At 41.1% G+C, this 17,772-nt stretch overlaps 1 protein-coding gene across 1 annotated transcript; it reads left to right on the forward strand.

Moving 5' to 3' along the window:
* The first annotated feature begins 6,494 nt into the window (after positions 1 to 6,494).
* Positions 6,495 to 7,916, forward strand: LOC140455027 (muscarinic acetylcholine receptor M2-like). The gene has a single exon (XM_072549700.1). It carries the CDS (start codon positions 6,495 to 6,497, stop codon positions 7,914 to 7,916), a length of 1,422 nt encoding a protein of 473 aa, XP_072405801.1.
* Positions 7,917 to 17,772: the final 9,856 nt, after the last annotated feature.

Genomic DNA, 17,772 nt, shown 5'->3' on the forward strand with positions numbered 1-17,772 from the left:
ATTATATGAAATTGTGTTTTCATTGGTATTGGCAGATTAGACAATAGACAATAGACAATAGGTGCAGGAGTAGGCCATTCTGCCCATCGAGCCTGCACCACCACTCATTATGATCATGACTGATTATCCTCAATCAGTATCCTGTTCCTGCTGGGTTCCTTAGGAATTTAGTAGAGGAGCAAAGAAGTCTCAAATTGCAGGTTTATCATGCTTATACAGCTGTCAGTTGGCAAAACTAGAAAAATAAAGAACTTAAAAAGTACTGTGCTTCCTTTCTGAGTGACTATAATTCGGAACTACGGAATTTACACCAAACCTGTGCGAAAATACGTTTGGAATATTTCGTGCAGCTACCACTTTAGAACGCTGCATGAGATGTATTTGTGAGGGGTCAATGAAGATTTGGAATTAATCATCTCCACTAGGAGTAAAGAAGCAGGAAATTTTCAGAAAAGGTATATTGAAGCAACTAAATCTGGAAGTGATCTGAATTGAATATTTCTTATTTTGGAAATATTTTAATAGCAATGGGGAAAAGAAAATGATGCTTTCATATCGGAAAAGTTTCAGAAATTGACCAGATCTTCCAAAATGAGATAAGGCTTACTGAAGTGCAGATTGGAGTCATGTGTCGGCACTCTATGAGGCTTCCAACCTACTTAATATCAAGGGAATTGCTCTACTAGCTGAATTTTCCAACAAGAAGTTTTGTAGCATCTGAAGCGCTCATGAAAATGTCCAGCAATGTGCTTCAGATTTCAAGAACATGGGTGTCAATTTGACTTACTTGATGGCGATTGGAGAGAGTTAGTGAATTTAGTACCTGCATAAACATTTGAATTGATAACAAATTTACTCACGTCTCATCAGTGAATTTTGCCAGCTCCTCGTCCAAACCATCATAAATACCTTAGGTGCAACATCCAAATACCCTAATATACACAGAACAGAATACAAACTTCTACCCGATTTCGACTATCACTCGACAAACAAGAAGCTAACAGTTACTAAAATAAAAACACTCCCCCAAATGGCTGAGGCACCAACTTCTTATAGACGCCCAAAACCCTGGACAACTCCAAACTAATTTTCTGTTGGCTGTGCTCTGAACCAATCCAGATGTCATTACGGTTGAATAGACTTGACTAATCATTGTTCTGAAATCATAAACCTTCTTACTGAAGTTTACTGTTAGATTTATACACTATGCCCCTAAAAACTCTGACTATTCAACAATTAAATATCACCAAACCCCAGCATGTAAAAACGTCTCTTGCTCCCTCCACGCATACTTTCCTCTTTATTCATTACTCGTCTAACATACTTTCACAGCATAAATAGCATCTATAAGCAACTAGTCAATTGCAACGATATCAGACAATCCTGCTCAAGCATTTCACGACCTAATGCCTGAATGCTTGGAAATTCAACAACCTACTCACGTGGCAAGAAAACTTTTAAGGCCCTGGCAGCCCGGACAATCACTGACATTCAACACTAAGCTATTTCCTATAGTTGTTAAATGACGTTGAAAATCTTTATGTGTTAACGTTGGGTTACGTATAGGCCTCAAATGTTTCAGCTAATAAGACCTCTCGTCAGGATTTTCAACTGAAAAACTCTACAAATTCAAATCTGAATTGACTTGACTGATCTGTAATTAAAATATGTCATGATACAAGATCTGGAGATTTTTGCCGATCAGCATGACATAACCCAAGAAAGCCAATATGAATTTCAGTGGAAGTGTGATCAGTCTACGAATATGAGACTAACTAATACTGACATTGGATAAAATGCTTTTGGATGAATTTAGAAGAGACATAGAAATGTTTAAAACGTAGACACAAACAGATGCTTACAATGTTCCTCCTGAGATTAATAATGTGGGGATTGGAGAAACTACTTTGGAATGGACTGGTTCTGACAAATTACTTGTTTCTGTGACGACTATCTAATGTAAAATTTGACCTGGTAGGGAAATGGGTGCCGATTTATTTGCTACGTTTAAAATGGAATTCGTTAAATAACAAAAACAATTATATTTAAAACAGGAAATGGAAGATAGCTGGAATACGAGCACACAAACATGAAACATACGTCGAAATTCGGCTACTTCAGTTACTATCATTGATTCTCTTTCAGTATCTTGCTAACCAACAATCTATCCTTAATGTTCATTTTTTAACGTATAGAAAGTCTCTGTTGATTTTCAGCAGAACAATTTGAAAGACGAATGACTGGCAAATAAATTCATCTCTGTTATGAACAGACAGCCCACTTTGTTTTAAAGCTGTGCCCCAAGTTCGAGATACTGCCTTAAGAGAACACTTTTTCCCACATTTATTCGAATAACACTCCTTATGATCACACAAGTCTCAAGCAAGAAACAACTCTGTTTTTAAGACATGGATGGATACAATCTTAGCCTATCCAAACATTACTCATAACAGATGTTTGATGTTTGAAATCTTGGTCTGATAGAATTTCTTTGCCTATGCATCATAGCGTCATAGATTCCCACAGCACGTAGAAAGGCCATTTTGTCCAAACTGCTCCATGCCAATCAACATATCCGCCATACTAAAGCCATTTCCGTGCATTTGGCGAATATTATTTTAATCTTTTCGTATCCATTCATTTGTCCAAATGCCTTTTAAAGGCAGTTAGTATTCAGACCTCAACCATGTCAGCTGGAAGTTCATTCTGCACGCATAACAACTGTGTGAAAAATATCCCACATACCCCCACCCCAGTTCCAGGTTCTCTTTTATACTTTCTCTTCTAACCTTAAACTGATGCCTTGTTGTCCTCGATTCTCCAACCTTGGGAAAAAGACTGATTGCATTCATCCTATCTGTGCCTCTCATGTTCTTATAAATATCGACAACTTCTCATCTCAGTCTCCAGTGCTTGATAAATAAGCTTTCCAACTTGCCCAAACTCTCCCTATCTCACAGAGAATAATTGACTTCAGGCAACATTCTTGTACATTTCTTCTGCACCGTTTCTTGTTTAATAATATCACTCCTTGAACAAGGCGACCAAAACTGAGTGCAACGCTCATGTGCAGCCTCAACAAAGTCCTGTATAACTGCAACATAACTTCCCAACTTCTATACACAATGCCCTCAACAATAGAGGCCAATGTGCCAAAATGCATCTTCACTACCCTATCTACCTGTGATTCCACTTTCAGAAAACTATGAACCTGAACTCTGAAGTCCCTCTGTCCCATTATACTCACCCTGAAACTCCTACCTTGTTTTGATTTTCCAAAATGCAAGATCTCGCAATAAACTATACGAAAATGAATTTTCCATTTTTCAGCCAAGTGGTACAGCTGATCAAAGTACTTCTGTAATTTCTGATAACTTTCCTCACTGACCATGAAACAGCCTATTTAAGTGTCATCTGCAAAGTTAATAATCATGACTGTACATTCGCAAACAAATCATTGATATAGGTAACAAGTAACTTTGGGCCCAGCACCGACTCCTGAGGCACTCCACTCTTCGCAAACCTCCAGTCCAAGAAGCATCCTTCCACAATTACCCTCTGTCTTCTGCCATCAAGCTAATTTTGAATCTAATTTGCCAGCTTCCCCCAGATTGCATGCAATCACACATTCCAGATCAGCCTACCATGTGGAACCTGAGAAAATGCCTTACTGAAATCCAGAGAGACGACCAGAAAGTGAGGACTGCAGATGCGGGTGATTAGAGTCGAGAATGTGATGCTGGAAAAAGCACATCAGGTTAAGTAACATTCGAGGAGCAGGAAAATCGATGTTTCAGGCAAAAGCCCTTCATCAGAAATGAGGGACTCCAAAGAGACAACGGCTACTGCCCAGCTCTCGTCAACCTTCCTGATCTCTTCACCAAAGAACTCTAACAAATTGTTGAGGCATCATCTCACACTCACAAAGTCATGTGAAGTACTCCTAATCAAACCGTGCCTTTCCAAATGCATGCGTATCTTTTTTACCCTCAGAATATTCTCAGGTAACTTCCAAGCCACTGATATTAAGCTTAATGTTATTTAGTTTTAAGGCTTATTTGAAGCCTTTCTGGAATAATTACATCATAGACGTTGCCCTCCAGTCTTCCTGGACATCACCTATGGTTATTGATGATGCAAAAATATCGTTCGGGCCCTTGCAATTTCCTCTCTATCCTCTTGAAGAGTTCATGCATATATCTGGTCAGGACCATGAAATTTATCCACTGTCATACGTTCTAATACATCCTGCACGTCCTCTACTGTGATATGGACTGTCCCGAATATATCACCCCTAATGTCCCAAAGTCTTCATGCCTTTCTCCATGGTAAACACACGGGCGAATATTTCTTCGAGAACCTCACCAATCTCCTGTGCTTCGAAAAATATATGCCCACCTGACACTTGGGGACCCTGTACTTTCTGTTTTTTTTTCATTTTCCTTTAATATACTTAAAACACACTGTTGTATTCACCATTCGCAGCCAAGGCTATCGAGTGCACTCTTTTCACCTTCTTGATTTCTTTCTTCAGTGCATTCCTGCCTTCTTTGCAAATCTTCCGGGATTCCCTTGAGCCCAGCTGACTGCACCTGAGCCATGCCTCCTTTTTTCTGTTCGAATACTCAGTATCTCTTACCATGCAGAATTTCATTGTCACGTTAACCTTGCCCTTCACCCTCACATAAACATATAGAACTTGAACTCAAGCTGTCCCACTTTTAGAGGTTACCAGAGGTTCATTTTCCTGCAAACAAACTATTCCAATCAACCTTTGCAACATCCTGTCTAAATTCATCAAAATTAGACTTACCACAATTTAAAACTTGAACCTGTGGACCTGTTTAGTCCCGCTCTATTACTATTTCAAAATTAATAGAACTGTGGTGACTGCACTCGAATTGCTTCCCCACTGTCATCTCCGTCATCAGACTTGACCTATTACCCAAGAGTCGGTGAAATTTTGCCCCTTGTAGAGTAGGACACTATAATCTGTTTGAGGAAACTTTCCTGAATGCACTTAATAAATTCCATATCATCTCAATTCTTAACGCTGTGGCATTCCCAGTCTATGTTAGAAAAGATAAAATCCAGTACTATGATAACCCTGCAAGTTGGCTCAATCTCCCAGCATATTTGTTTCTCTTATTCCAGTTTTCTCTTCTTATTTGTTAGCTTCACCCAAAAAGCCTCACTAGATGATACTTCAGTTATTTAATGTCTGATTGTTACTGTGATACACGCCTTAATTAAAAATTCAGCTCCCCTCTCCTCCTTCCACCACGTTTGTCCCGCCAATATCACTGTACCCTGGCACATTAAGCTGCCTGACCTGTCTCTCCGTTAGTCATGTTTCTATAATGGCTATAATACACCACTCCCACTTACCTATCTTTGCCCTCAGTTCATCAGCCTTTCCTGTCACCATTCTTGCATTGAACTAAGTGCATGTTCATCCAACAAGCATTCCTTGCACCTTGTTGTATTCCAGCCTGACCTATCTCTTCAAATTACTGTTTGGAGCAGTGGGGAAAGATTTTATAGCATTTGATTCTCTGCTTTTTTTTGTGGTGTCATTTCCTTCTGATACTTTAAGACAACAGACCACCAGCTGCTGTGTGGAGGTTTCATCAATGTTTTGTACTCTTTCTGAAATAATTGAGATTACGAACTTAATTATGGATGCAGTCTTCAAATAAGGCATTTTAATGCTGTTTTGCATGAAAAATGCTGTAATTTAAAACAACCTCGTCATCTTTTCCTTTTCTTATTAAGGTCAAACAATCAACACATTCATCGCAGTTTAACTCAGTATTAAAGCCCTAGAACTGTTGAAATACACAAATTTCAGTTAGCCTTTGACCTCAATTACGATAGCATTAACATTTTCATTTAAAATGCATGTCGTCAATCTGATGTGATTAAATCTCCTGTATCTATGTCTCCCTGGGATGAAACTCCAAACCTATCATTCTTGTCTGTCTCGAACAGACAGCTTTTTGCAGAGGATATTTTTTATTTATTATCTGAGATGATGTGGCAACACTGATGCATCGGTTGGGGCATCAACTGATGAATAACCTTGAAATAACTAAAAATAAGAGTATTCTAGCATAAGTCTTTTGTAAATGAAAAACGCAGAGATAATTTATGGAAGTGTATGAAACAAGTAAGCCTTAATATAAGGGTCTGCTTTTAAATTCCCTGACTCACGTCTTCATGCAAATCAACACAAGCAATGAAATATTTGCTGATTATTAATTGCACAGAAAGTTGTATTCGAGTAGATTCCGACTGTAAGTACGACATTTGCTTGCAAATATTTTAATATTTACAAAAATACAGTCGGATTTATTTGTTCTTCCAGCAAAACTTCATTGAGTTACATGATTCATTTCAAAGTGAACATGTTTCAAATCAGCTTTTCTCAATTTTTTCTTTGTTTGTTTCTATCTTAGATCTTATAAGTGGTTACTGCATACCAGAGTGAAACCATGGCAATTTCAACACAAGAAGATTATTCTCACAAAAATTCAACTACCATGTTTAATACTGAAAGAGAGAGTCCTTATAAAATTGCTGAATTCATTGTTATTGCCATTGCGGCAGGATCTTTAAGTTTCCTGACGTTTACTGGTAACATTCTGGTTATTATTTCTATCAAACGAAATAGACATTTGCAGACTATTAATAACTATTTCCTATTAAGCTTAGCCTGTGCTGACATGATTCTTGGTGCAGTCTCTATGAATCTATATACAATCTACCTTACTTTTGGATACTGGCCCATGGGACCAGTGGTCTGTGATTTATGGCTGGCTTTAGATCATGTCGTTGGTAATGCCTCTTCCATGAATATTTTTATCATCAGCTTTGACCGTTACTCAAGTGTAACAAATCCTATGAGCTACCCAGTGAAGAGAACACGTAAGATTGCAGGAATGATGATTGCAATGGCGTGGGTGGTGCCATTCATTGTGTGGGGTCCTTCCATTCTCTTCTGGCAGTTCATCGTAGGAGAGCGTACAGTTGGTGAGAGTGAGTGTTATGTCCAGTTCCTTTCAAATCCCGTTGTCACTCTTGGGATTACAATAGGTTCCTTCTTTTTCCCTGTTATTATTATGGTCATTTTCTATGTGCACATATCTCTTGCCAGCAAGAGAAGGATAAAGCAGGATATATTGGAACATGATTCGAGGAAAAGCTCCCATTTTCCCAGTCTTGGCAAGGGAAATAATATGAAATCGAATAATAACAATCTGTCAAATGGTTCTGATGGGTTGTCGTATGATGAAAAGCAAGCAGAAATAAATCGTGCTCTCACAACTCATTATTCTGGGATAAAACTGCAGGAAAAACACTGTAATGAGTCAAAGCCACTTAGTACACTCGCATCGAAGAAGGCGCCAGCAACCCAAAGGATCAAAACAACCTCTCCAGCATGTCGTCATTGCAGCAACGGAAATATCGAATTCTCCTGCACAGAAATTCCTCCAGAATCTCAAAATAATGCAGATATCGACTCCCCAGAAAGAAACATTAGAGGCATCAGACATGCCATAAATACAAATAACAATATAAAAATGACCAGAACAGATACTCAAGTTGTTGACATGATTACGACTCCTGTTAAGAAAAAGAGGGTGCCTGTGAATCGCGAGAAGAAGGTGACCACGACAGTTCTGGCTATTCTCCTTGCATTCATCATCACTTGGACCCCATACTTTGTCATGCTTCTTATTAGCACATTCTGTCCAATATGTGTACCAAGCATAGTCTGGATTATTGGATATTGGCTATGTTACATCAACTGCACCATCAATCCATTCTGTTATGCATTGTGTAATAGTACATTCAAGAAAACTTTCAAACATCTTCTGCTATGTCAGTACAAGAGCGTTGGAGCAACAAAATAAACAACACTTGAACGACTTTGCAATCACTTGACATATTTTAATATTAGAAATGTCTGTGTTGTGCATTTGAAAATGCATGCAACTAATGATCTCATTTTCTCAAGGAATTCGACACGATATAATACACAAAATTAGAAGCATTGTCTGAATTGTATCTACTGTCTATTGTAAATTGAAGAATGCAATCAAAGTAGGATATACAACACTGAATTGGAAAGGGAATTGTGCTAATTGGGGAACATGTGCATGTTTATGAAAGTATGAAAATCACACAACACTACATTCAGCACATATCACAATCACACTAGATAGTGCTTCCAAATAAACCTTTGGACTATAACCTGATGTTGTGTGTTTTTTTTAACTTTGTACACATCAGTCCAACACCAGCATCTTGAAATTATGAAAGGATATTTATTTTGCGACGTTACATCATTTAGGAGAAATAAATGAGTCCCTACAGTTCGATATAAAGTCATCAACTTATTTTAAACATACAGTGCATATGGTGCTTCTGAAGTACGTATTTTGTCAGACAAATGTTGCAGTCCTGCTTTAATTAAGGCGGAAATATTAGTTCACTTTTCATTTTGCAAAACAAATCTGAATGAAGAGATGAATGGCAATTTCAAATTGCAAGCATTTCTCCTGGCCTACAAATGATGGACATTTATATCCCCTTGACTGATGTCAAGACATATATTGGTTGCTTCGACGAATATCTGATCATCATCAACCTGCAATTCTGTCCACAAATTAATTTGTAAAAGTGTTAAGTGCAACTGTCCATTACAATCAATAACTCATTTAACAAAAAACAAACGAAGAAAACGTGCAGCCCAGGAACAGACCCTTCGGCCCTCCAAGCCTGACGCAATACAAATCAAATGTCTAAACCTATTGCCCAATTCCTAAGGATCTGTATTCCTCTGCTCCCCACCTACTCATGCATCTGTCCAGACGAACCTTAAATTAATCTGCCTCTACTACAGTCTGCAGGCAACGCCTTCCAGGCACCTAACGCCCTCTGTGTAAAGCACTTTCCAGTGTATCCTCCTTAAACATTTAACCTCTTACCTTGAATGCTTGACTTCTCGTTGTTAAATCCTTCACCCTGGGAAAAGTCTGATCTCTCTCCACCCTGTCTATACGCTTCATGATTTTGTAGACCTCAATCAGGTTCCCCCTCAATCTCCTTTTTCCGAATTAAATCAATCAGAATCTACTCAACCTCTCTTCATAGCTAGCACAAGCCATACCAGGCAACATTCTTGCAAACCTTCTCTGCACCCTCTCCAAAGCATCCACATCCTTCTGGTAATTAGATTAGATGGGATTATTTACAGTGTGGAAACAGGCCCGTCAGCCCAATACGTCCACAGCAACTTGCCGGAGCGCAACCCACCCAGACCCATTCCCCGACATTTACCCCTTCACCTAACACTATGGTCAATTTCTCATGGCCAATTCACCTAACCTGCACGTTTTTGGACTGTGAGAGGAAACCGGACCATCTGGAGGAAACCCACGCAGGCACAGGGAGAATGCAAAAACTCCACACAGCCTGAGGCGGGAATTGAACCCAGGTCACTGGCGCTGTGAGGCAGCAGTGCTAACCACTATGCCACCGTGCCGTCCACTACAACCAAAACTGTACACAGTATTCTAAATGCAGCAGAACCAAAGTTTTGTACAATTTTAACATGACTTGCCAACTCTTATACACAATAAGATGAAGGCAAGCATGCCATATGCCTTCTTGACTTCTCTATCCAACTGTGCAACGTCATTCAAGGTACAATTAATTCCCAGATCTCTCTGCTGATCAAATTTTCCCAAGGCTCTTCCGTTTACATTACTGTTGGCTCTGGAATTAGACTTCCCAAAATGCATCATCTCACATTTGCCTGGACTGAACACCATTTGCCACTTCTCTGCCAACTCTCCAGCCTATCTGTTTTCGTCTGTATTTTTTGACAGTCCCCTATGCTTACTGCTACTCCACCAATCGTCGTGTCATCTGCAAACTTACTGATTAGATTGAAAGTGCCCTCTTCCAGATCATTTATTGATGCACAAACAACAGTGGCACCAGCACTGATCCCTGTGGAACACCACTGGTCACCTTTCTCCGTTTAGAGAAACTCCCTTCAACTACTACACTGTCTCCTGTTGCTCAACCATATCTTTATCCACCTTGCGAGAACACCCTGCACAACACGTGACTTCAGTTTCTCCATTAGATTACCGTGGGGAAACTCCTTACTAAAGTCCTTGTCCGTGAATCTACAGCACTTCCTTCATCTACCAACTTGGTCACTTCCTCAAAGATCTCTGAAAAGTTGGTAACACCTCTCCGCGCAAAAACATGTTGGCTATCACTGATAGACGCATTATTTTCCAAACATAAATGAATGTTATCCCTCAGTCCCTTATTCAGCAACTTTCCCACCACTGACGTCAGGCTGATTGTTCTGTAGTTATCTGGAATATTCCTAGTACCCTTCTTGAACAAGGGGGCCAGCATTAGAAACTCTCCAGTCCTCTGGCATTTCATCTGTGTTTAAGGATGCGACAAAGATATATGTCAGGTCCCCAGCTATTTCCTCTCGTCTCCCTCAGAGACCTTGGATAGCTCCCACCTGGTCCTGGGGATTTGCCCACCTTAATATTCTTTAGCCTACCCAACATATCTTCCCTTCTTATGTCAACGTGATCCAGAGTAATCAAACTTCTATCTCGAATCTCAACATTCATCATGTCCCTCTCCTCAGTGAAATTTGATGCAAAGCTGAGAATTTCACCCATTTTCTTAGGTTCGACAGGCAATCTTCCTTTCTTACTCATTAGAGGGCCAAACGTTTCTCTAGACACTCTCTTGCTTCTTATATATTTATAAAAGGCCTTGGGATTCTCCTTAATTCTGCTCGGTAAAGTTATTTCATGACCCCTTTTAGTCTGAATGAATCCTCGTTTAAGATTGGTCCTGTTCCACCGATATTCCTCCAAGGACCATTCTGTTCTCAGCTGCCTGGATCTTAAGTATCCTTCCCTTTCCGTCTTGCCTATGCGCATGATAACTCCAGTCGTCCTCAGTTCACGAATCTTGCCTTTCCTATCCCTTGTTTTCAAAGGGACATGCTTATCCTTCGCTATCTTCAACCTATCTTTGAAAACCTTACACATATCAAATGTAAGTTTCCCTTTAAATAGCAGCTCCCAATCTATATTTCCCAGCTCCTGCCGAATTTTGATATAATACACATTGGCCCAGTTTAGTACTCTTTCCTTAGGACCACGCTCATCTTTGTCTGCGAGTATTCTAAAACTTACAGAATCGTGGCCACTATTCTCAACGAAATCCCCCACTGAAACGTCTGCCAACTGGCTTGGCTCATTTCCCAACACCAAGTCCAATATAGTTCCTTCCCTCGTCGGACTATCGACATACTGCTCCAGAAAACTTTCATGGGCGTTCCTCCAAATTCTGCCCTATCTAGATCTTTGGAACTAACTCTATGCCAGTCAAATTTGGGAAGATTAAAATCTCCCATTACCACCCTGTTGCCTTTACATCTTTCCTTAATCTGTTTACCTATTTGTTTTTCCACGTCATGCTCGCTGTTGGGAGGCCTGTAATGCAGCCCCATTACTGCAACTGCACTCTCCTTATTTCACAGCTCTACCCATAATGCCTCACTTTTCAAGCCCTGCAAAGTGTTCTCCTTCAGCACATCCGTGATATCATCCCTGACCAGCAGTGCAACTCCTCCGCTCCTTTTAGTTCCCTCCCTGTCCTGTCTGAAGCATATATATCCTGGAACATTTAGTTGCCAATCATGCCCTTCAATAAACCAAGTCTCTGTGATTGCAATAACGTCATACACCTGGACACCAATCCAAGCCGTTAACTCCTCTGCCTTCCCCACTATACTCGATGCATTAAAGTATATGCACATCAGGCCGCCAATTTCTTTGTGTTCATCTGTTCTCGGCCTACGCTTCCCCTTAGTAATGCTAACTTCCTGATCCTCACAGTCTCTAGCTTCCACCTTACTCTCTACGACTCTCCTTTTCTGGTTCCCAGCCCCCTGCATATTACTTTAAAACCTCCTAACAACAGTAGCAAAGACACACCAAGGACATCAGTTCCAGTTTGGCTCGGGTGTAGACCATCTAATTTGTAATAGTCCCACTTTCGCCAGCACCGTTCCCAATGTCCCACAAATCTGAACCCCTCCTTCCTACACCATCCCTCAAGCCACGTGTTCATTCTGCCTGTGCTTTCATTTCTACCCTGCCCAGCACGTAGCACTGGTATCAATCCCGAGATCACAATCTTAGAGGTTCTCCATATACCTTCGCTCCTATCTCCCTGAGTTCTGCTTTTAGGACCTCATCTCGTTTTTCTTTGCTTAGATCATTGGTGCCTATATGCACCACCACAAATGGCTGTTCACCCTCCCTTTTCAGAATGCTCTGCAGCCGATCAGTGACGTCCCTGACTCGAGTACCTGGAATGCAACAACTAGCCGAGAATCTCTTTTTCAGCCACAGACCTGCCTGTCTACTACCCTTACTATAGAATCCCCTTGACTATTATTCTATGAGTCGTTTTCCTACCTTTCTGAACAAGAGTGCCCGCCATAGTGCCATGATTCTGGTAACTGCTGCCCTCCCTGGTGAGCCATCTCGCCAAAACTATCAAAAACGGTATACCTCTTTAGAAGGGAGATGACCACAGGGAACACCTGCCCAGCCTTCCTACTCTTTCTCTGCCGTTTGCTCACCCATTCACTGTCTCCCTCAGCAATTCTAATCTGCGGTATGATCAACTCACGAAACGTGCCATCCACGAACTCTTCAGCATCATAGTTGGTCCTTATTGAGTCCATCAAATGCTGCAGAGTCGTCATGCGTTCAAATAAGAGCTGCAGCTGGGCACACGTCTTGCCAGTGTCAGAGTCAAGTACGTGGCTGACATCCCTGAGCTCCCACATCAAGCAAGAGTTGCTTGTTGCATTCTTTCTTACTTTAACCAGATTGTTCATATATGTCATGGGACAGGTAGAACTTGAACATGGTCTTTCAGCAAAGCAGTAGCAGCAGTATTACTGGCTCACAAGTGGCCTACCAGTTTACAACATATTACAATGTATTTCCAGAACGAGAGCCAAGATCATCTAGCATACCGTTAGTGACGGATAAAAGCCCAATATGACTTTTTTTTTCAATCAACATGTTCGGAAGTATTGAAGTACATTTCTGGAGAATGCAGCCGGACTAGCTAGCCAATAGGTTGAGTGACTTATGGATTCATAAAGCCTTCATAATCGTTATCGGACATCAGCTTAATTAGCAGATGTTGAATTTTGTCAGGGATCTCCAAGTAAAGTGAGTATTTTTCCCTGGGAAGTCAGTAACACATTTTGAAAATCAAATGCCTCAAAACCGGCAATGGATTTTTGTGATAATTTATTATGTGTCTAACAAACTCATTATACATCTCTAGGTGATTCAAACGTGCAAATCAGAGACCCTTATGCTGCAATGTTAGAATTACTCATACAGTAATATTTCTTTTGCAGTTAAACTTGATTTTTGAAACATAATTTAAAGTAACAATTCATAATTCTGTTGGTGGAACAATAAAAAAGAAAACACAATTAAGATTAACCAGAGACAAACAAAAACATCAGGGCCTATTCCATGACACCAGTCTCAAACAAAAGCACTTTCTCATTCCAGAGTTGAAGATACCTACTGATAATATTTGACAATCTTGATAGATTTCGGGTTTTAGGTTATTGCGTGCCTTGGATATGAGAACATAGAACAGTACAGCACAGAACAGGCCATTCAGCCCACGATGTTCTGCCGACCATTGATCCTCATGTAAGGTAAACCTAATTAGGAACCCTCAAATTTCTGTGGGCATCTGCATGTCCAGCAGTCTCTTAAATATCCCCAATGACGTCGCTTCCACAACTGCTGCTGGCAATGCATTCCATGCTCTCACAACTCTCTGCATAAAGAACCCGCCACTGACATCCCCTCTATACTTTCCGCCAAACAGCTTAAAACTATGACCCCTCGTGTTAACAATTTCTGCCCTGGAAAAAGTCTCTGGCTATCAACTGTACCCATGCATCTCATTATCTTGTACACCACAGTTAGGTCCCCACTCTTCCTTCTTTTTTCCTATGAAAAAAGTCCAAGCTCAGTCAAGCTCTCTTCGTAAGATAAGCGCTCCTTTCCAGGCAGCATCCTGATAAACCTCCTCTGAACCCTCTCCAAAGCATCCACATCTTTCCTATAATAGAGCAAGCAGACCTGGACACAGTATTCCAAGTGCGGTCTAACCAAAGTTTTACAGAGCTGCAACAAGATCCCGCAGCTCTTAAACTCAATCTCCCTGTTAATGAAAGCTAAAACACCATTGATTTCTTAACAATTGGGTGGCAATTTTAAGGGATCTATGCACCTGCACACCAAGATCCCGCTGTTCCTCCACGCTGTCAAGAATCCTGTCTTTAATCCTGTACTGAAATTTCAAATTCGACCTTCCAAAATGCATCACTTCGCATTTATCCAGGTTGAACTCCATCTGCCAAATCTCAGCCCATCTCTGCATCCCGTCAATGTCACGCTGCAGCCTACAACAATCCTCTGTACTGTCAATGGCAGCGCCAACCTTTGTGTCGTTTGCAAACTTGCTAACCCATCCTTCAATTTCCTCATCCAAGTCATTAATAAAAATTACAAAAAGTAGAAGCCCAAGAACAGAGCCCTGTGGAACACCACTCACCACTGACATCCAGGCAGAATACGTTCCTTCCACTACCACTCGCTGTCTTCTGTCGACCTACCAACTCTTTATCCAGACAGCTAAATTTCTCTGTATCCCATTCCTCTTGATCTTCTGAACGAGCCTACCATGGGGTACCTTATCAAATGCCTTGTTGAAGTCCATATACACCACATCCACAGCTCGACCCTCATCAACTTGTCTAGTAACATTCACAAAGTACTCAGTAAGATTTGTGAGGCATGACCTGCCCCTCACAAAGCCATGCAGACTGCATTTAATCAATCGTCCAGATCGTCATAAATCCAATCCACCAGAATCCTTTCTAGCACCTTGCAGACGACAGACGTGAGACTGACTGGTCTGTAATTGCCGGGGATTTCCCTATTTCCTTTTTTGAAGAGAGGCATTACATTTCCCTCCCTCCACTCCTCAGGTACGACTCCAGTGGAGAGCGAGGATGCAAAGATCTTTGCAAGCGGCGAAACAATCACATTTCCCACTTCCCAGAGCAGCTGAGGACAAATCTCGTCTGGCCCTGGCGACTTGTGAATCTTAATGTTTGTCAAAATTTTCAGCACAGTAGCTTCCTCAATCTCTATCCATCCCAGCATGCTTACCTGCTCCTCAATGGTTTCATTCACTACAAGGTCCTTTTCTTTCGGAAAGACCGAAACAAAAAACTCATTTAGGGCTCCACCTACCTCCTCAGACTCTATACACAAGTTCCCTATGCTATCCCTGATCGGCCCTACTCTTTCTTTGATCATTCTCTTATTCCTCACAGACGTGTAAAATGCCTTTGGATTCTCCCTAATCCGTCCTGACAAGCCTTTTTCGTGCCCCCTCTTGGTTCTCCTTAGACCATTTCTGAGCTCATTCCTCGCCTGTCTGTAATCCTCTGGAGCTGAGCAAGACCCTTGTTTCCTCCACCTTATGTAAGCTGCCTTCTTTCTTTTGACGAGAAGTTCCTCCACTCTCGTCATCCAAGGTTCCTTTATCTTACCACATCTTGCCTGTCTCAGAGGGACATATTTATTCATCACTCGCAACAACTGTTCCTTAAACAGTCTCCACATGTCTATCGTGCCCTTTCCATGGAACAATTGCTCCAAGTCCATGCTTCCCAACTCACGTCTGATAGCATCACAGTTTCATTTTCCCCAATTAAATATTCTCCCATTGTGCATGCTTCTCTCCTTCTCCATAGCTGTGTAGAATGTGAGGCAGTTGTGATCACTATCACCAAAATACTCTTCCATCGCAAGATCTGACACCTGCCCCTGCTCATTGCCAAGCATCAAATCCAAAATGGCCTCTCCCCTCATCAGCGTGTCAATGTACTGAGTTTGGAAACCCACCTGAACACACCTTACAAAAATAGCTCCTTCCAAACCATCTGCTCGAAGGAGGTTCTAATCAATATTGAGACAATTAAAGTCACACATTACAACAACCCTACTGCATTCACACTTTTCCAAAATCTGCCGACCTCTGCTTTCTTCAATCTCCCTGCTGTTATTGGGGGGCCTGTAGTAAACCCCTAATGAGGTGACTGCACTCTTACTGTTCGTAATTTCCACCCATGCTGACTCAGTAGGTAGACCTTCCTCGACAATGGTAAATTCTGTAGCTGTGATACCGTCTCTGATTAGCAGTGCTACACCTCCTCCTCTTTCGGCTCCCCCCTCCCTATTCTTTTTAAATGTTCTAAACCCTGGAACATCCAGCAACCATTCCTGCCCCTGAGAAACACACGTCTCTGTTTTGTGACCACAACATCCTAGAATCAGGTACTGATCCATGCTCTAAGCTCATCACATATGTCCCTGATACTCCTTGCATTAAAGCAAACACACTTTAACGGATCCCTTGGTTCTATCCAAGGAAACTCCTTCCCACTCGCTGCGCTACCTCTTCCGATTGCCACATCTCCATCAACTCTCACCACTGGTATATAGCTCAGGCTCCCACCCCAACCCCCACCCCCACCCCCACCCCCAGCCATACTAGTTTAATCCCTCCTGAACCACTCGAGCAAATCTTCCACTCAGGACTTTGATCCGCTTGCAGTTCAGGTGCATTCCCATGAACGTCAGCATGGCTTATCTCCTTTGCAAGAAAATATGTTACCAGTTAGTTCACAGTGCATAGTGAATTGGGGCAGTTTTTCTGATGCCTAAAAACATCTCAAATTCTCTGCATCAATCAGACATATCGGATGGTTATTCCTCAATTAAAATAGCTAAGTAGGAAATATGTGAATATTAATTTTAAAGCGTCAGATTTTCAAATGCATAGTGGTCTCGTGCATTCACTGGCACTTATGCCCTTACAAAAGAAGTGATCTCAAACATAGTTCGAATCCCATCTTTAAAATAGTAATGTAATATTATCCCTGCATAGTTTCATGTGAAATTATCTGTAATGTAAGACTGAAATGAACATGCTTGTTTGTGTTCGTTTGTATGTCTCCGTGTATGTTTGTGTGTGTGTTCAGTTTGATGTCGGAGATGTCTTTCCTCTGTATTGTCAGAAAATATTTGTCCATCGTGTCCATTAATATATCAACACTCGGTCAAATTATGGTTCCAATATCTCAGTAAAATATCGTTCCGAGTTTATTGTATGACTGTGATGATGAATTAATGCACGAAACCTAACTAATCGTACCGCCTAAGAGTCCAATAATAAGTCAGTCCTTGACAATTATGTTATCACCATATCTAATATATATTAGTCCAAGGTGGCATTGCCAGCAGTCCTGTCTTGTAATATATCACATGAAGTAATATAAAAAGTGCATGTAAGGGTATCTCAATGTCTAGCGAGCAATATATCTGTTCTATGTTATCATATCCCAACTACTTCCGCTCTTTTTGACATCTTCAAAGAAAACCTCTCTGTCCAAGTGTTCAGTCTATTAGCAGAGACCTTGCACTTTCAGCTCCAGCAGTCAGAAAAATAAGACCAACTGACCAAAAGCAAACCATAGTGCTTTCGGGACTGTGCAAGCCTGTCCCCGTCCACTCACGATTACTTTGTCTT

The sequence above is a fragment of the Chiloscyllium punctatum genome, chromosome 30, assembly GCF_047496795.1.
Source record: "Chiloscyllium punctatum isolate Juve2018m chromosome 30, sChiPun1.3, whole genome shotgun sequence".
NCBI lineage: Eukaryota > Metazoa > Chordata > Chondrichthyes > Orectolobiformes > Hemiscylliidae > Chiloscyllium > Chiloscyllium punctatum.

Bases quoted from the DNA above. Each gene is read 5' to 3' on its own strand.
- LOC140455027 (XM_072549700.1), top strand. From the start codon at position 6,495: ATGGCAATTTCAACACAAGAAGATTATTCTCACAAAAATTCAACTACC.